We start from the raw sequence: 21,174 nt of genomic DNA, 5'->3' as shown, positions 1-21,174 counted from the left end.
AGAAGAAACTGATAAAAATGGAGAAGAGGGCTTCTGGACACACTGAAGAATACTTGTGGTTTGACATCCCAGTCTCAGTCTCTGTACTGTTGTGGGGGACAAGCGGAGGAGGAGTGGAGATATGGACGAGTGGCTTTCTTAATTAAAACGATAAGAAGCCTAATTGCGCTGGGCTTTCATCTCCTTCGTAGGCATGAACAAAAAAAAAAACGATGGATGGCACGGAAGAAATGAGAAACAGTGGAATAGAATATGGAGCGCGGAGAAAGTTCCTGGTCTGCAGTGGCATGTCTCCTCTCCTTTCTCCTCTCAGCACCTTGCCAGTGTCTGTCTCCCCCTGCCTGCCACCATGATCTCAAGCCAGGCTGGAAGTCTGAGACAGGGAAAAGGCAGGGAAGTGACAGTCAGCAGCGCCCAAAGCCAAAACAAAAAACGCAGAGGCACAAACATACACCCACACTTGTCTTTGGGTTCTCTGGGCACACTCAGTGGTAAGGTTACACTGTGGGAGGTTTTGGTGAGGGGGGGCTCTAGAAAGGGCAGAGTGAGACAAATGACAAAGGCCACGCTCAGCGTCACACATACACTTCTGTCAACTCCAGGCGCCGCTGCTCTAGGTGTTAGAGACACATGGTACAATTTCTGTGCCAGTTGCAAGTTTAAGGACATCAAGTTGGTCCTGTATCAGTCAATCAGCATTTTCACCTCACACAAGACGCCATCAACTAACTAAGTAACGCAGTGATGAAGATAAGCCAGTAGCCATGTTCTCAGTGAGAACATCCAGCATCACAGCAAGAGGAGAAGGCCTTATCGGAGCTGGATGAATGGGGGGGAGGGGGGTCTGCTACTCTGTTCACAGTCATCTCTCTTTAAGAACAACAGTCAACACAAAGCAGGGAGACATTAATATTAATGCCAACATTAAAACCGAGGCGGCTAAATGGAACAGCTAATGAGGATGAATAACAGACAACCGCTGACAAAAATCACCAGCTCTGATGTTATTTATCATCCTTAACTTTTGTCACAGCTCCTTTTTTGCGTAATTAATATCGTACAAGAAAGCGGCTTCGCACTCGGATGAGTGATCTAATTTGTATAGTACAATGCAATTAAAGGGAGAGAATTGCTTTATGTTAATGTTCCTGACTATGTTGCTCGCGGTTGATTATCGTCTTGGCGAGATAGCGAGCAAACTTTTACGATTGATGACCTCTCCCGGAGATCTGGCGTGTACGTACACTAACTACTTGACGATAGTTTGCATGGAACTGTTCGCCGTGTTGCCACACAGAGCCGGTGCAGTAGCAAGCTCCCTAGAATCTAAACCGAAACCATTTATACCGAGACATAGCAGAGATCAACATGGCAGCACACTTCCTACACTGTAGCGGTAATGCTAGTGTGCCTATCAATGTACTGTAGGCATTTCCCTGCCTTATCAGTGAGTCTAAAAATATTTACAGCCTGTTCCTTCCATCCTACCTATACCACCATCCTCTCATCTCACGGCCAACTCTATCAGAACAGCACAAAGAGGTCCCTCCATCCCTGTCCCATCCCTGTCCCAACCCTGTCCCATCCCTGTCCATCTGCCATCAGCCACAACATGTCTACAGTTGACAGCCAGCTCAGAAAATACTCACTATTTATCTATCAGTCTCTCCGCTAAAAATAGAAAATCAATGCCAAGACAAAAGTAGAGTAGGTCAATAAATCTAATGCGGGCTGTCTTTGTTTCTTCTTTGGGCACAAAGAATGTTTATAGCATTTCAATGTAGAACTAGTGGTTTACCACATATCCTGCTCCACATGTCAACACCTCGATCGGAACATTTCATCGGAATGGACGTGTCGAATTTCCCCCTTACCGTAGGGGAAATGGAACAAGGGGAAGGTGGGTGGTGGAGCCGTGAGGGGAATGTGACATTGGGGAGGGTGGGAGAGGAGAGGGAGGAAGGGAGAGGAGGTGAAGAACACTGCTGGGAGTAATGGAGGAATGCTTAAATCACTAGTGATGGCTGCCTGCCTGGAAAATAAGCCTGCTGACTGTCCTGCAGACACTAGTTCCACCTCAGCTGACAGGTTAAGACTGACAAAACTTTAAAACCTAACACGCACTGAGCACACACACACAAATGTTAAAAATATTTGCAGATTGAATGCAAAATCCGGCCACAGTACAAACTACACACAAAATCAACGGACCACAGACTAGTGATCGAGGGGAATAAAATTGACACGAGAGTATTGCAATATTATTTTTGATGATATTATATTGTATATACTCCAAGTATCATAAAACAAATCATATATACAGTATATACAGTGCACGAGGAAAGTATTCAGACCCCTTGACTTTTTCCACATTTTGTTACGTTACAGCCTTATTTAAAAATGGATTAAATCGTTTTTACCCCTCATCAATCTACACACAACATCCCATAATGACAAAGCAAAAACTGTTCTTTAGACATTTTTGTAGAAAACAACAACATTTAAATAAGCATTCACACCCTTCACTCAGTACTTTGTTGAAGCACCTTTGGCAGGGATTACAGCCTCGAGTCTTCTTGGGTATGACGCTACAAACTTGGCACACCTGTATTTGGGGAGTTTCTCCCATTCTTCTCTACAGATACTCTGAAGCTCTCTGCAGAGAGGTTCTGCTCTCCTCCCTGCCCTGAGATGAGCTCCACTCCTTTCCTCTCACCCTAGTTAGCATTCTCCCCACTCCCTCCAGTGGCCTGCACACCCACACCCAAGCCTGCCTGTTATTACGAGCACAGCAAGGCTAATGTGCAGTCCCCAAACAGTGCTTACCTGAGAACTGGCAACTTTTAGGACGCCTCCATTATTCATAGGTATGTACATGCAGCATTTGGAAAATTGCTAATGCTTTCCCTCCCAGTCATCTTTATTTATTGATAGATATAATTATTTATTGTTTTTCAGCGCATAATCCATTCCGGGGGTAAAAGAGTGAGCTGTCCTGCTAGAGTGCTGGAGACCAGCTGATCCCCACTTCTCCCAGTCTCTCCCTCTTTCTTCCTCTACCTCTCCCCCTCCCTCTCCATTTCTATCTCCGCAGCGCTACCGCTAATAAAATGAATGGTCTTGTTTACGAGGGACAGTCTTAAGGTCTGCACTGGCACAATGGGAAAACCATATTCGTTAGAGCCTAACCACACAGGCAGGCAGCACACAAACACCAGAGGCAGAAGAAATCTGACCACGGTCAATATTTTATGGAGGGAGTCGAAGATAACGCTGGTTATGAATTCATGATGGCGTTAGGCCTTGGCAGGATTCCTCACAACGTTTGGGTGCTTGTGTGTCACCATGGTTGTCACGAGGTTGAAATGATGTTAAGATCCTGAAAGAGGGATGAGACTAGTGGAGGCAAGTTTTCAGTTACTATGTCCAGAGACTGGCTCATCATTAGTGCTGTATACTTGGGAGGCCATTGGCATGGTAGACCCCAGTCAAACAGTCAGTAACTCTAAGCCAGTATGAATGATCTGCTCAATAGGTGGCCTGGAGCCCCTGGCCAGTTAACGAGACTGACGCACACTCTGTCCCCCTCCCTGATGGGTAATCTAGCAGACACAGACAGCTGAAAGGGAGCTACTGAGGAGTACGTTTGAAAGCAGGGCAGATTGGAGGAGAGGAGAGGCCCGAGCGAGTGAGTTGACACAAAGAGAAGTGAGGAAAATCAATGGAACAAACGTGGTGTGGAGATGGGCGCAAAGTGAGCGCTCAACAGGGTGACAGCTTATCCATAGAGGTGTCAGTCAGGCTACAGCAGGGCCACACTTACCCAATTAAAGACGCCGCCAGGCAAACAGAAACCATGTTGACCTCTTGGCTCTCCCTGTTCTTTTCTCTTCATCTCCCTCTCTTCATCTCCCTCTCTTCATCTCCCTTGCTTTCTCTCTCTTCATCTCTTTCGTCCTCTCTCGTCCTCACCCCTCTCTCTCTGAGGGAGTCTGTGTGTATGGTAAAGGGTGAGCACACAGGGTAAAATCCCGAGTGGCGCAGCGGTCTAAGGCACTGCATCTCCGTGCTAGAGGCATCACTACAGACACCCTGGTTCAAATCCAGGCTGTATCACAACCGGCCGTGATTGGGAGTCCCATAGGGCGGCGCACAATTGGTTCAGCGTCGTCTGGATTTGGCCGGTGTAGGCCGTCATTGTAAATAAGAATTTGTTCTTAACTGACTTGCCTAGTTAAATAAAGGTTAAATACAAAATAAAAAAAATACAATAGGAAGATGAGAGGGTTAAAAATTGAGATGGTGAGAGACAGACAGCTAGTTCAGGTGAGGGTAAAGAAAGGGAGAGAGGGAGGGAGGGAGAGAGGGAGGAGTGTTAGATGGAGAAGTGAGTAGGCGGAGAGGGGGAGAGTGTAAGAGGGGGAGCAGGTGTGAAAAGGGTATGAGTGTGAGAGGAAGTGAGGGAGAGTGTAAGTAGTACTCGTCTTGAAACTCACACCTTTTCACCCTGCCTGCACACCAACAGAGCCAAGATCACACATAGTGACAAACAAAGAACCATGCACTGGACAGGAAATAGCACTGTGAAAAATGACACTGTGTCATGAGTTGATCATTATAGTAAGGCCCTCTGTGCACATTCTCCAGCCTCCCTATTCAACTATCTGAACTGGCCACAAGCCTTCAGATGAGGTGACATCACATTTGACACTGCTAACACCTACAGTGTCAGGGAGGGGGGCAGCAGAATAGAGTGAATAGGCCTGGGCATATAAGGTATGTCAAAGTAAAGGTAAAGTAGTGCTGTAGTGAGCAGAGGAGGCTGCTGGGACAAGCTATAGGAGGACAGGCTCATTGTAATGGCTGGAATGGAATAAATGAAACGGTATCAAACAAATCCAACATATGTTTGACTCCGTTCCATTCATTCCAGTCCAGCCATTACAATGAGCCTGTCCTCCTAAAGCTTGTCCCACCAACCTCCGCTGGTAGTGAGGATATAGCTGCCTATGGAGCTGGTGGATGCAGGGTCGCCATGGCAAGCAGGCTGCCTGAGGTGATGGTGTGTGTGACTGTGTGTGTGCATGTAGGATGGAGCAGGCAGTCAGGCAGGTGGGGCAGGCAGGCAGGGTGCTTGGCAGTAGCAGTGGCTGGATATGGGACTTACTGGCTGGCTGGTCTGTCTGCTGGGAGCTGATTGCGCTGGCTCTCATTATCCGGCCAGTGGGCCTAATGGGGTGTGACAGCAGCGTGCGGCGCACTGGAACTCTGTCCTTCCAGCCCTAAAAGCCAATTAAACCCACTCCACCCTGCCAGCTCCCGCCTTCCTCCCTGCCAGCCAGCTCTCCCTGGCTCTCTCCCTCTCTGCCCCTGCAGCCCCCTCTCCTTCCTCCCTGCCAGCTCTCCCTGGCTCTCTCCCTCTCTGCCCCTGCAGCCCCCTCTCCTTCCTCCCTGCCAGCTCTCCCTGACTCTCTCCCTCTCTGCCCCTGCAGCCCCCTCTCCTTCCTCCCTGCCAGCTCTCCCTGACTCTCTCCCTCTCTGCCCCTGCAGCGCCATCTCCTTCCTCCCTGCCAGCTCTCCCTGACTCTCTCCCTCTCTGCCCCTGCAGCCCCCTCTCCTTCCTCCCTGCCAGCTCTCCCTGACTCTCTCCCTCTCTGCCCCAGCAGCCCCCTCTCCTTCCTCCCTGCCAGCTCTCCCTGGCTCTCTCCCTCTCTGCCCCTGCAGCCCCCTCTCCTTCCTCCCTGCCAGCTCTCCCTCTCTCCCCCTGCAGACCCCTCTCCATCTGTACCTCCTCCACTCTTTCTTGCCCACTTCTCTCCATCCTTTATCCCTGCCCATTCTCTCTCTCTCTCTCTCTCTCTCTGAGCAGCTCCTCTCTCCCTGTAGCCCTGTACTAAAGCGGGGCTCCTTGGGGGAATGTACTGGGCCAGAGAGGGCCTAGTCGGCCTCTGCACCACTGACAGCTCTGCTCTTCTTCTCCCCAACCCACAGAGGAGTCACAACCACTTAGAGAGGAGAAATGCCTCCCAGCACCAAAAACACACATCCTCCATTTATCACAAGCTAGTCACTGAAGGGAAGCGAGACACCTTCTTCCTAAATGTTTAAATACAGCTCCTGGAGAAAGAGAGGTCATGACAAACATAGTTCTGACAACGTGCCTCATCCAGTGTTCTGGGTGTGATTGGCGAAGTAGAGAGAACATGGTGAACCCCAGCCACCACAGACCTACTGGTCATGTGAAACATTCACTAGTCTTTTGCAGCCCTCATAGTATTGTATCATCAGGCTGTCCCTCAAGTTATGAGCCTGTGTAGCTGCATACCAGTCAATAAATCATGAGATGACGGTGTATTCCTGACAGACAGTGTACTGTACCCGTTTTGAACCAGCCGTCCTCAGTGAAAGACTCCCTGGTGGCCTCTGGTTTATTCCAGTACTCTGTGAAGACCTGGTCTCCTCGCACCATCAGCTCCCCCTCCTTCCCCTCCAACCCTGGACGCACCTAAAGACAGACACACACACACACTACAGTGGGTAGCTAAGACAGACAGGGTCCAGGACATGCTAACTGTATATGTTTTTATCTGGGAGTCCTACTGTATCTATGGATGTGAGTGTTTCTGACTGCTGAATACCTGAGTTTCTCTGCTGTTGCCCTCGGCGATGGTGGTGCTGGTTGCGTTCGTCATGACGATGCGAACCTCCACTCCTGGAAGAGGGACACCGACTGCACCTGCACACACACACACACACACACACAAACACACACACACAAACACACACACACACACACACACACACACAGAAAACGGTAAATACTCACATCATGTATACACAATGGAACTAATTACACTATCACAATTAATGCTAATGGTTTTAAATAAATCCATTTTCACCCCCAAAATATTTGCATCAACAAATACAAATGAAAATATAGGGATTTAATGACAATCCTTCTCCTACACGTGACCACCAACACATATGAATGCACACAGATTCCCCTCTCCTGAGGCATTTTCTCCTTCTGTCTGTGTGACCTATAGAGAGATAAGCTCTAATGACTGCCACCGCCAAAAGAGAAGGAAACCTTTGTGCAGCCTGCTCTCTCTCTCTCTCTCTGTGTGTGACACTGTGGGCCATGTCATTTCACAGGCCACTGCTCTCCCAATAAAAAACAGGGCAGACAGGCCATGATTACAAAATAACTCCCTGCTTCAAATTTATCTAATCAACTTTAGCCCTGATTGGCAATGCCAATCAAACACACTCCGTTTCCACTTCATCAGCAGAGCGAGAAACGCAGAGATACAAACTATCTTCCCATTGTTTCAAAACCAGACCAGCCTCTGTTAAGTCAGCCTTCTCTCGAAAGTCACTTCCTGTCCGATCCCTCCTGCCACCGTCCCCTTCATTTGAGGGTTTTTTGTGTTACAGGATGACGTCCATCTCGGTCCCTGTCTTTTAGTTTTTCTCCCAGGGTTGTTTCCCCGTGTGCTGGGTAATCGTCAGCGTGTCCTCATTCCTCCTCACCCTCCAAACACAGCAGAAAGCTGCCAACGACGGGGTGATAAAAAGAGCTTTCTCTCCTCAATCACAAAACTAACCAAAATCCATTTATACTTGAGCCCGAGCAATCTCTCTCTCCTCCCCTCTCTGTCTCCCTCGCTTTTTCTCTCCATTCAGGAAGGAGGCCAGACATATTTTGGAGCCATGTAACATTCAGGTCACCGTTACTTTACTGAGAATTGAGATTGACTGCCACTTCAAAGGCTACAGGCAGAACAGAAAGACTGGAGGGGAATTACAAAAAGGGGACGAGGGCTAAACGAGTGACTAGAAACTCTAAATAGAAGACAGAAATATTACAGAGCAGTGTTCTACCCACATTCCACACAGGGAACAATTACTAACCATGCAGGGGAATGAGGACAGCATTGAGAGGGACATAAGGTCGTTGAGTGACAGCTGGAAACGGCTAATGAAATGATACGGCCAACAGCAGCCCTCTGCTGAAAATAGCAGAAATAATCAATTCAAACAACAACAACAACATTCCAGTGGTATTAGGAATAAGATAACATCTTATTATGATGATGTCCTCATTACTGCCCTTTTCTTCATGCCTATTAAAGCAGAGTTGAATTAATATAGCTTTATAGATATACAGTGTGTGTGTGTGTGTGTGTAGTGGAATGTAGCCGGCCCTGTGGCGACAGCCCTGTCAGAAACACAATGGCTCCCCTGACTGCACAGAGGCCCATTAACAAGGCTCCATCAGTGGGCCCATCTGAACCTCTAATTACGACTGCAGCATCAGCCATGCCAGCCAGCCAGCCAGCCACACACACAACCTGCCAGCTAGAGTTTTCAAATGAGACCAGCCAGGCAGAGAGGAGGAGGAAAAGGAGAGGATGGAGGGAGGGAGAGGAGCAGAGAACTGTGTACGGTGCAGCTCCAAGCCTGCCTTCCCCATGCATAATTCAGCAGCCTTCCTTCACACTGTGCTCTCTCTGGGCTGCCCTGGGGAGCTGACAGCCCTGCGCCACCTGGAGCCCTGCTGGAGCACTGCTACTCAAACCCCCCCAACAACCTCCCCACAACCTCCCCCAAACACAAAGCACAGGGAAGGGAGAAAGTGGGATGGAGAGGGGAAAGGGTGTGAAGTGAAAGGGTGGGGGTTGAGATGCTCAAAGTCATTCTGCTGAAAGGGGACATGTGTCTCCTGCCAGGGCTGGTGTTAGAGGGGGGAAACAAAAGAGGAGGGGGAAAAAACAGGATGAAAGAAAAAACACAAATGAGATGGAGATGAATAGATTAAGAGAGAGATAGCTTAAGGGTATAGCCTACTCCTCAGTGTGAAGCCAAACATGAATCAAATTACAACCACCAACGCGATACAAATATGACCATTATTCTTGTATTATTACACAACTGTGTGAATACTCACTCATAAAACAACAATACGTCTTCAATAGATTGTCATAAATAAATTCATAATAAAACACTATTTGATTGGTTAACAGTTGACAGTTGTTTTGAAGGGGCGGCGTGCCGTGGAGGAAGAGTGTTCTTTTCGGAGAGCTCTGTGGTTGTTATTGATTTGTTTAACCTACTTTAAAAAGGCGACGGCATCACATACGCTCTTCCACAAGCGTCTCATAGGCTGCCGCTGGAAAGACGTCGATACGACCGCAACGTCTCAGAGCTGGTCTTAATAACCACCTCGCAGGATTAAATAGAGCCTGCCTCTTTATTTCAAACAGACGCTCACATCAACAGAGACCGCATTAGCTGGGCTACAGACAGTCAAATTAGCCTGCCTTGGCATACCGCTGCTTTGAAGATCCTCCAGGCAAAAGACTAGAAGAGGAATGGAAAGACTGAAGAAAGAAATACAGCCCTCCAGTCACCTGAGGATCGAACCAGAAACAACAACAACAGCATAGAGCTTTGATACTAAACCACCTGGAATAAGAACATAGATAAACCAGACAGAAATAGTCTGATCCACACCATGTTCCCCAGACAGCTGAGACAACTGTCAGACAGGGCAAAAAATATAGCGCAACAACAGAGCCTAATGACTGTCTGCACGTTGTAATATTAATTCAATCCAGTCTCACTGTCATATCGTTTCTGGATGTGTGTGAGGTTATGACATCACTGTACAAAGGAAAATGGTGGTGGTCAATGGTGTGTGTGTGTACCTGGGATGCGAGGACCGTTCAGGGGGTTGGACAGGGCCATGCCTATCTCTGTCATGCCGTAGCGCTCCAACAGGGTGTGTCCTGTGATCTCCTCCCAGCGTAGCAGGGTGGGCTGGGGCAGGGCAGACGAGCCAGACACCATCAGCCTGGGGACAGAGGGGCCAGTCTGGGTCACACTCAGTGAAGGACCAGGCTCTGATGAAGCCATCTCTTTTCAATGCCCTTAGCATTGACTGGAGTTGCTTCAGGTTGGTGTAGGGTTGCAAAGGGAGGGTATATTACTGTACACTTTCTAAGTTTACCAGTGAACTACCAGAATTATGGTGACTTTCAAGTTTGTGGGTGAATGTTACAAGATGACATCTAGTGGCCTTTTGGAGTACTTCAGATTATTACAGGTGTCTAATGATCTCTGGCCCTCTGTGTGGCCTTATCACATGTCAAATATATCAAATAAACAAATAAGATGATTTTCAACAACAACAAAAATTTGACAAAGCTGTAAAATCTTAGCCCAAATCAGGATTCCTCAACTGGCAGCCTATTTCTTTAATTAAAAAGCGATTTCCCTTAAAAAGCAACTGCTCGCTTTGAAAACGGCCCATGTGGCATTGATGAGTCAGAAACATTTATTCTAGTGTCAAAATTGACTAAAAAGTGTAAATAGAATAATTTTGGTCATAAAGTCAGTCTCGTTCAAAACAGAGATTTGCAAGATGATGGGATAAAATGGTATGTCACGGAATGAAGGATACAGCACCCAAGTAATCCTTCATTCGGAGAGCAGCTGCACGCGACCCAATCATAACGCCCATGGCCAATTTGGTTTGACGTTCAATGTCCCTATGGGGCTAGTTAATAACCATCAGTAAATTACACAATGTACGTTGGACAATATTTGAAAATGACAAAACCTCAAACCAACTATAAATTGTAGAAATTCATATACAATACTGAAAGCATTTAATGTGCAACATGATAATTTTGTCCTATTCACATTGTGTAATTTATTTTAAGGTCCCTTACTAGCCCCAGAGATAGGCTATCCAATGTCAAACCTACTTTGCCACGGTCGCACACCAGCCGGCTGAAGCTAATTGGAGAAAGAAGTTGTCTAGCACAAGCTGACCTAGGTGACTTCAAGATCTGGTTTGACCGTTTCAAGTTATCTAGAAAGGTGAGTGACTGCAACTGTGTACTGTTTTAGCAGAGTGAATGTACAAACTCTTGTCACCTGCAAACACACACACAAGAGACACCTACATTAAAGCACACCCAACCCTTGTTTGGCTTGTAGCAGTCAGTGCCGCTGCATTTCTTAACGAAAAAACGAGGCCAAATCATAGGGGGTTTCAGCATGAAATATCCTTTATTTATTTTTTTACAATATGTCTTTGTTGTCAATGTTTTGGCGCCAAACTGGTGGCAATTGTGAAAAAAGTAAATAGGTTCAAGAGTTCATTAAAAACAATGCCATTGTTGATTAGATGCTTTTTTCATTAATTAGGCCATTTTCTCTTGAACCAAATGGTGTATCCACTAGAAGCATAAAAACATGTATACTATATATGATTTTTTTTTAAAAAGTTATTCAATTATACATTATCAAAGTTACCTTAAATGTTCTGTTAATTACCAAAATCACAGAAGATTCAGGTCACTTTGGTAAATTACCGGTAGCTTTGCAACTTTAGGTTGGGGTAACATAAGTGTTAGGCTTTATATAGAGTTTATAACTCTATTCCATCTGTTGTGTCCCACTGCTTTCTTCACTCTCTCTTGAGCATAAGCCCTGGTACATTTGGAGAAAGCGTCTGTCACATCTCACTACAAAGCCCCGTCTCTCTTTAAAACCCATCCCTTTGATCTCTGACACATATCCCTTCCCCTTCAAACTATCTCTTCACTCTCTGACGGAATGAGAAACCACTGTCCAGATTCACGAGAACCCATTCGCTCTGAAGATGTCTTTTAAGAATGTAATTTCATCACAATAGATAAGCAATGAGCTTGTTAAAGATATGAATATTATGATACCGCTACTGATGGAGATCTACTCATTTCCTGTGGTATTGATACTCGTATAAGTAGACTATAAGGTTCTTGTTACCTGATCCTCTCCTTGCAGACAGCCCTGACAAAGTCCTGGACGCGTGGCTGGGTGAAGTGCTGCTCATAGTGCTGGATCAGCTTGGAGTAGATGGTTGGAACAGCCATGAACACATTCACCATAGGAGCCTTGGAGCTGAGGAGGACCTCCCATACCTGAGGGGGAGAGAGGGAGGGAGGGAGTTAGATTAGCCACCCCATATTAATACAAACAAAACCATTACATCCAGATCACAATATGTAAAGCAGATGGATAGGGTGCCATGGTATTGTGTGTACATTATTTACAGTGAGGCGAGGGCCTGGCTAAAGATAAACTATCAACAGGCTAGTTTATTACAAAAACGTTGACAGGATCGGCAAAGGTCAGTCTAACTTAGAGAGGGATTCAACAGGAATGTTATTGAGGTCAGTCATAACGCTGGGTCACGTTGCCTTTTAAAAATACCTTTTGCCCGCATTTTTTAAAATGTGTTTACATATGTGTTCTAAGAGCATTCGTGAAGGAGCCCAGAGCCAGTCGCCCTCCTCCTCCTCTTTCTCAGTCGTACACAGAGACGGATGCACATAAACAGAGACTAACTGATAGATGGCTACACATTTATACATAAGCGCCTCGCATACACTCACGCATGGACAAAGCTACTTACACAGTACGCACACATACAAACACACAGATATTATGAGTCCCTCACACACACCCCCGGCACGCCTGGCTGCACCCCCAGCAGTGGGAGGACAGTGTGAATTAATTGAAGGTGAACGACAGATTCTCCTTGGCTCTGTCCCCCTTGGGAGGCACGTGCACGTCTCTCCCTCCTAGAACCTCCTCCCTCATTCTTCCTCCTTCTCCCTCCCTCCCTCTCTCACACACCCTCACTCTCTCCATTTCATAATTTCCTGCTTCACTGCCCCTACTCTTATCAGTCTTCCTCTGTCTGTCCCTCTCTCCATCACCCCCCCCCACACAGATTCCCTCCTCATCTGCCACCAATTTCTCAACTTCCCCTCCTCCCTGTCCTCTTAACTCACCCTTTTTTACTTCCTACTAGCTTATGATTCTCCCCCTTCTCAATTTACCTGCTTTGTCATTTTATCAACCCCGCCCTTTCACTCCTCTTCCCTTCATCAAGCTCTAAATATTGCAATATCAAAATAGATTAAGGTTTAAAAATGATGTATTAAATAAACAGGCAGAAGTGTGGACTATCCCACAGAGACCCATCTATTCACACAAACTCACAAAACTTTATCTATCTGCTCAGCCACACACATCCACAACCGCGCGCACACACAGACAGACTAGATAGCAGGGTTCAGAGGGGAATATTATTTCCTGTGTCTGTTCTGGGCATTCTGGGCTGTGTCTATCAAGCGCAGTGGAGCGCTTCCCCCAGCAGCCACTCAGGAGGGGGGAAAAGCCAATTTATGTCCGTCAAAGAGCTGCCCTCCACCTGGGGGAGTGTATGTTGGAGACCCTCGGCTGCAGCCTGCATCCCAAACAGCCCTTAACCCAGCAGCACCCAGCTACTCTACTAGCCCTGTAGCCAGTACCTTTTCTCCACCACCACCATACAATGCTGCAGTCAGTACAGTTGTGTGAGGATGGATCATGAACTCCCAGCCATTAACCTCAGGTTCTCTGCTCTCCTGGCCTCTGGTCCCTGACTCCAGTCCTGGTATGTTCTGTTATCTCTCCTACTGTACTCATGGCTGGAGCCCACTGACATTACAACCAGTAGATAGTGATAGCACTGACGTCATCCACGTATTCCTATGGCAAACTCCTGATGGCGCACGAAGCCGGAAGTATTTGAAGCGCGCAATATTTCTGAATGAGACTGAATGGCACCCCCCCAAAAAAAAATCGCTAAGAATCGTGGTTAAAGTGACCATAACTAGCAAAGGATCATGGTCGATGTAGTCGTTTTAATCCTATCTGAGAGAGTCAACCTTAATGTCTACGGCATTTTTTTAACCTTTTTTTAACTAGGCAAGTCAGTTAAGAACAAATTCTTATTTTCAATGATGGCCTAGGAACCGTAGGAACTGCCTTGTTCAGGGGCAGAACGACAGATTTTTACCTTGTCAGCTCAGGGATTTGATCTTGCAAACTTTTGGTTACTAGTCCAACGCTCTAACCACTAGGCTACCTGCCGCGAGCCTCCTCATAATTGGTCTGTGTCAGCCCGCAGTGTTGCCAACTCCTCAGTAAGGAAAGTAGCTATTCGTTGTCCTAAAAGTCGCTAAATCACATCATCACCTAATTTGCCTAATTGGCCATGTGCATGTAATTGTGATGGACGCTGTAGGAGAGAGGAATAACGTCGTGGGGGAGACAAAAAGTGAGTAAAAAACACCCTAAATATGTTTAGAACTACAAATGAAATTTCTTCTGTCGAGTCTTGTTTTTTTTTATGTCACAATTCCAGCCCTCCTTTATCCGGGCTTGGGACCGGCAAAAGTGACCCAAAAGAGACACTCTGGCGGAGTTACTTAGTTTTCTATTTTATTTTTTATTTAATTTTTTTTAAAGTTTTTGGTTTTTTAGTTTAGTTTGGTTTCTAACCTTATGGTCCACTTAGGAGCCTACAACAAGTCACAGTAAAACAAACATTTTTAACCATAACATTTTTTACATTTTGTTTGTATACAATCTACATTAACAATCTAAATGGACCAAAAAGAGACAATAGAAAAAAACTGTCAATGGCAATGTGAGAAAATGATGGTAACTAGTCTGGCCCTAATTCAGGTTAATTGCTTTTTTTTCCCAGACCCCCCTCCACACACACACAGGCTGTGCTGGCTCACAGAAAGAGTGGGTCATCGTCATTTTGGTCAAGGCTCTCTATGGCAGGTTCAGCAACTGAGGGAGCTGACTTAAATGAGTAAGCAGCTGATATGCCAAAAAGCTGTAAAACATTATCAGGCAGCTGGTGCTCATAGCAAGCCTCACCAGACAGCTTCAGTCCATATCGAATGTACAGGATGGAGTTACGGGTCTGCAAGGACATCTGATTTCTAAGTTTGCTTTTTACCACACTCATCTGGCTGAATACTCTCTCGACTTCAGCATTCAAGTGTGGCAAGGACAACACAGACACAGCAGCCATGGCAAGTTCTTGAAACGGGTTGATATCAGCTGCATCCCTGAACTTCCAAATCTCACTCCAGAAGCCCAGTGTGTTTTTTGTCTCATTTCATTTACTAAGATAGATGGCACGCCATTGCTGTACAATCTTGTCTATCTCTGCATGGGAGTGTTAATGTTGCAACAGTTCGTTTCTGGTAACAGAACAAAATAGTCAGCACATAGTAACTTCTGACTATTGTGAAGTGGTTGTTCCACTGGATATCATAGGGTGAATCCACCAATTTGTAAGTCGCACTGGATAAGAACGTCTGCTAAATGACTTAAATGTAAATGTAAAATTTAGCTGTACTTTAATTAATGCGAACACGTGCGTGATATATGTATGGTTCGTATATATACGGTCTCGCTGTTTTACCTCACAGGGCAAAACAGAGAAGAGAGCATCACATTCTATTGTTCTCTCTTTTATACTGAGAGATATTTCCCGCTCAATGCTGGCCTGTCCGAGGGAGGTTTAAACTTGCTCCTCCTGTCGTCGGCGTGTAGGCTGATCCCAGCGTCGTGACGCACTTCCTGTTGCCAGTTGTAGTTCTTCTTGTCTTCAACAGTTGATTTACTCGTAGTTTATGTACTTAGCATAGCTTCCCCAGTATATTATAAAGGTTATCCATACAAATAGCCAGTTCAACCCTAACAGGAGTAGCCAAGGAGCTTGGCTATTTTTTCTAATTCTCCAGGGCTCTTGTACTTTAGAGTTTCCTCCCCATAGAAAACTGACATGTACTGCAATGCTTCGATGTTGTCCGGCAGTCTCACCCTCAACTCATTAGTGAGGGAGATGGTGAAGGCTACACACCACTTTCGGACATTGTTTTCATCCTCAGGTACAAGGTGGAGCTCAGCTGCCTTTGACTCAAAAAGGTAACCAAGGTACGGTTTGGGACTGATGTATCCATCTATTGGCCCTTTGAGTACATCAACATTTGCCAGTGGATTCAGCACACTGCTGCTCACAGACCTGATCAGGCTAACCAAGCTGTCAAGTAGCTTAAGAGGATCTACTTGCTCTCCCTCAAAAATCTCCAATAACACCAGAAAAAGTCGCTAGATTTGTCGCTAGTCGATTTTTTGAAAATGTGTCGCTAGAGTGGTCTGAATACTCGCTAAATATACCGACAAAGTCGCTAAGTTGGCAACACTGTCAGCACGTGATCCTATGTGATGACAAATGTAGTAGTCAGAATATAAAAATATCTTGATTTGTTGCGAATTTGCGAAAAATAATTCACCGTAGGGGCGATCATAATTTACATAGGCTTTTTAAGGCAGACCAGAGCTTTTGGCACCGACCAGCAGAGCTCGAGATTTCACGCTCCAGGCAGGACACTGGGGGCCTGCTGGAGCCACACACCCACTCCTCTGCTTGATCGCCCGAGCAGAGCACTCCTTCCTCTGGGGTCAGAGACAGTCATGCATAGGGACCTCCTTCCATCCCTCCATCCACTCACACAGACACACCAGGGTTTCCGTTAGGAACATGTTGTGCCGGACAACGTGACCGGGAAGATTTTAATTTACTGGCCATTTGAGAAATTTACCAGACCCATATGAATTGGTTGCGTAACCAATTAGGGTGTCCACACACTGTGCTCAGAATGAAATAAATCACATTTAGATTATGGTAATTCATCCGAACAGAACATGCAACTCCTGTAATGAAGAAGCCAATAAAATATTTGCCAAAATGCAATTAGTGGGAAACACCATTCTAAACAGTTCACCTGATGAGAGCGGTTCTATATGTGACAGAAATGAAAATCTCTGTTAGAAACGTAGAGGGGCAATTTAATAACAACAACTAGGATGGGTTGTTAATATGACCAGTAGAACAGGAAAGAAATGGCAAATACATTTGCCAAAATTAGGCTATATTGACCTATTTACTCCTGTCTATACAGAAACAAATCAAATCATTCAAATTACTTCACCAGAAAGCATGACTTAGCCACAGAAGCGTCGAGGATCATTAGCTTCTTCAATTTTTTTTGCTGTGGACTGTTTCAAATCACAAGCTTGTATAGGCCTCTGCCTATTTGGGAAGCCCGCAATTTGGGCAGCGCACATGGCAATAGGTCTAGTTGATTAATGAGTTGCGGCTGTCAGTGAAAAGCAACTAAAATGTGTGTGAAGATAATGTGTCTTGAGTACTTTTTAAAATGTTGAGACAAGGGAGAAGTGTGTGGCGAAGACATGGGCGAGATCCTTTTAACACGTACATTTGGATAGCCACACTTGCTTCGCCATCATGTTGGTGCTAGCAAGCAGGCTAGGTAGTGCTAGGTATCAACAGTCAATCCAGTAGTGGCTGGAAACTAGTGAGCTTCGATTGATCAATAGCAATGCGATTTCTCTGACTATTAGTATAAAGTTAAACTTTCCCCAACTGTGGTTCCGGCCCTGTTCTCATCCACCGCCCATGCTCGCATCGCCCAACGGTCCCCATGCCCACTTTGCTTCCTTAATTGAAAATGAGTGGACTTCCGTTGTTTCATCGCCCCCAACGTGATAGAAGTACCTGGCCTGCTGTGGGGAAATGTAGGAAAGTTCCCATTTGGGGATGTCTGATTGTCTTAACTCACCAGGTCAACCACTATTAAGTTGAGATTCTAAGTAATTTTCTCTTCACCTCACACAGTAAGTTAATTAAATCAGTTTTTTTAACATCCATTGCTAATGATAATATATTAAAACCAGGGGCGCAACTTTCACTGGGGACGGGGGGGTCATGTCCTCCCCACATTCTGAAATTGCATTTTTGTCCCCCTCAGTTTTAGGTGTGCTTTAGGACCATGCGGACGCCTCAGAGCGGTTGGCTGGATTTAGGACCAAGTGGACACCACAGCGCAGGCTGTCAGAGGGAAAAGCTTCTGGTAGGCTGGCTGGACCAGCACAGGAGAGTTGAGCATAGTTCAGTGTGTATGTGTTGCGCTCTTTCACCAAGTTGTAAAAGCAAGAACTGGCTACTCTTTAGTTTACTGATGTAGCTGGCAAGGTAACTGTTGTTTAACTTAACAGGAAAGAACTAAACTAGTGTTTATTCGCAGTGCTGACCTAGTATTGTAACTGACATGTACAGTAATGTTAGCTAATGGTTCATCCCCTCTTGACTGAGTTGAATTAATTAGCTACTCTAGCCAGCTATCTGTCAGATAGTAATAATAGCCACCTCATATCGCTATCTATAACAGCTATTGTTTGTATGGAAATGTTTTGTAGACATTGTTTTGTTCCGCTTCAACAGAAGTAAATGAACTTGGCTAGCTTTTGTAAGTTTATGTACCGTTGAGAGCTTGCCAAAAGTTGGCTAACTTTAGCTATTCTTTTTTCCTCAATCACACTAGACCTGAATCAAACAATAAAATTAAACGATTGAAGACCAATATTCTGATGTTTTTTCAATGCAATGTGAGTTTTTATTATTCAGTACGGAATGTAATGTTATTGATCTGTCAGTTTCCTTAGCTAATTCTCTATTTTTCACACTGGCACATTAATGAACAGCTCTAACTACAGGCTTCACTGTTATGGTGCACAGTAGAAGTCTGCGGAGGAACGATTTCGTAATCCCGCTCCAGTCCACATCCACAGCTTTTCATACCGCACTCCGCCCGCAATTATGCGCCCTATAGGCAATATCAAATACGCAAAAATAAAAATAGGTTAAATTACCAGAGATTCTCACATGGTCCTTATATTAGACTATCTGTATTACAGGACTATATCAACCAATATGATAGATGTAGTTTAAAGAGAGCAGAGTTGGAGAGACTTGAGCTATTTTCATAGCATACCTTTTAGGAGAGGGAAGATTTTCAGACGGAGAAATATATGTGATCAATATTTACATCTACGCAATGCAGTAAACTATACCCTAATCATATAACTATTTAGGAAGTAAATTCCCTTGGACAGATAACTGCCCCGTGCTTCTCTGCCCATTTTGATTTGTTTAACTACATGATTCCATATGTGTTATTTCATACTTTTGATGTCTTCACTATTATTCTACAATGTAGAAAATTGTACAAATAAAAACCCTTGAATGAGTAGGTGTGTCCAAACTTCTGACTGGTTTATATATATATATATATACCATTCAAAAGTTTGGGGTCACTTAATAATGTCCTTGTTTTTGTAAGAAAAGCACATTTTCTGACCATTAAAATAACATCAAATTGATCAGAAATACAGTGTAGACATTGTTAATGTTGTAAATAACTATTGTAGCTGGAAACTGCAGATTTTTTATGAAATATCTACATAGGTGTACAGAGGCCCATTATCAGCAACCATCACTCCTGTGTTCCAATGGCACGTTGTGTTAGCTCATCCAAGTTTATAATTTTAAAAGGCTAATTGATCATTAGAAAACCCTTTTGCAATATGTTAGCCCAGCTGAAAACTGTTGTCCTGATTAAAGAAGCAATAAAACTGGCCTTCTTTAGACTAGTTGAGTATCTGGAGCATCAGCATTTGTGGGTTCGATTACAGGCTCATTAGAGTGTCTAGTTTGAGAAACAGAAGCCTCACAAGTCCTCAACTGGCAGCTTCATTAAAAAGTACCCGCAAAACACCAGTCTCAATGTCAACAGTGAAGAGACAACTCCGGGATGCTGGCCTTCTAGGCAGAGTTGCAAAGAAAAAGCCATATCTCAGACTGGCCAATAAAAAAAAAAAAATTAAGATGGGCAAAAGAACACAGACAATGGACAGAGGAAGATTGTAAAAAAGTGTTATGGACAGACTAATGTAAGTTTGAGGTGTTGGGATCACAAAGAAGAACATTCGTGAGACGCAGAAAAAATTAAAAGATGCTGGAGGAGTGCTTGGCGCCATCTGTTAAGCATAGTGGAGGCAATGTGATGGTCTGGGGGTGCTTTGGTGGTGGTAAAGTGGGAGATTTGTACAGGCTAAAAGGGATCTTGAAGAAGGAAGGCTATCACTCCATTTTGCAACACCATGCCATACCCTGTGGGCAGCGCTTAATTGCAGCCAAAAATCTTCCTACAACAGGACAATGACCCAAAGCACAGCTCCAAATTATGCAAGAACTATTTAGGGAAGAAGCAGCCAGCTGGTATTCTGTCTATAATGGAGTGGCCAGCACAGTCACTGGATCTCAACCCTAATGAGCTGTTGTGAGAGCAGCTTGACCGTATGGTACGTAAGAAGTGCTCATCAAGCCAATCCAACTTGTGGGAGGTGCTTCAGGAAGCATGGGGTGAAATCTCTTCAGATTACCTCAACAAATTAACAACTATAATGCCAAAGGTCTGCAAAGCTGTAATTGCTGCAAATGGAGGATTCTTTGACGAAAGAAAAGTTTGTAGGACACAATTATTGTTTCAAAAAAAAAATTTTAGAACCTTGTCAACGTCTTGACTATATTTCATATTCATTTTGCAACTCATTTCATGTATGTTTTCATGGAAAACAAAGATATTTCTAAGTGACCCCAAACTTTTGAAGGGTAACACACACACTACCGGTCAGAAGTTTTAGAACACCTACTCATTCACGAGTTTCTCTTTATTTTTACTATTTTCTACATTGTAGAATAATAGTGAAGACATCAAAACTATGAAACAACACATATGGAATCGTGTAGGAACCAAAAAAGTGTTAAACAAATCAAAATAGATTTTATATTTGAGATTCTTCAAATAGCCACCCTTTGCCTTGATGACAGCTTTGCACACTTTTGGCATTCTCTCAACCAGCTTCCAACAGTCTTGAAGGAGTTCCCACATATGCTGGCTGCTTTTCCTTCACTCTGCTCATCCCAAACCATCTCAATTTGGTTGAGGTCAGGGGATTGTGGAGGCCAGGTCATCTGATGCAGCACTCCATCACTCTCCTTCTTGGTAAAATAGCCCTTACACAGCCTGTAAGTGTGTTCGGTCATTGTCCTGTTGAAAAACAAATTATAGTCCCACTAAGTCCAAACCAGATGGGATGGTGTATCGCTGCAGAATGCTGTGCTAGCCATGCTGGTTAAGTGTGCCTTGAATTCTAAATAAATTACAGACAGTGTCACCAGCAAAGCACCCCCACATCATAACACCTCCTCCTCCATTCTTTCCGATGGGAAATATACATGCAGAGATCATCCGTTCACCCACACCGCGTCTCACAAAGACACGGCGGTCTTTGTGAGACTCTCTTATTATTAGTGGTGTCCTTTAGTAGTGGTTTCTT

The 21,174-nt window shown here is 44.9% G+C and overlaps 1 protein-coding gene across 4 annotated transcripts in view; it reads right to left on the bottom strand.

Annotated features, from left to right (window-relative positions):
• acsf3 (acyl-CoA synthetase family member 3) overlaps window positions 1-21,174 on the bottom strand; it is a 59,935-nt gene that overhangs the window by 28,007 nt on the left and 10,754 nt on the right. For all 4 annotated transcript variants that reach the window (XM_014126850.2, XM_014126852.2, XM_014126851.2 and 1 more), the window contains 4 exons: window positions 11,821-11,975; window positions 9,711-9,856; window positions 6,639-6,736; window positions 6,379-6,505 (listed from right to left, as the gene is read on the bottom strand). In XM_014126850.2, the coding sequence (XP_013982325.1) occupies window positions 6,379-6,505; window positions 6,639-6,736; window positions 9,711-9,856; window positions 11,821-11,975 (526 nt within the window). The remainder of the gene's footprint in view (window positions 1-6,378; window positions 6,506-6,638; window positions 6,737-9,710; window positions 9,857-11,820; window positions 11,976-21,174) is intronic.

The sequence above is a fragment of the Salmo salar genome, chromosome ssa11, assembly GCF_905237065.1.
Source record: "Salmo salar chromosome ssa11, Ssal_v3.1, whole genome shotgun sequence".
Classification (NCBI taxonomy): Eukaryota; Metazoa; Chordata; class Actinopteri; order Salmoniformes; family Salmonidae; genus Salmo; species Salmo salar.
Note: the sequence above shows the minus strand (reverse complement) of the source record. Positions and strands in the feature narration are given on the sequence as shown.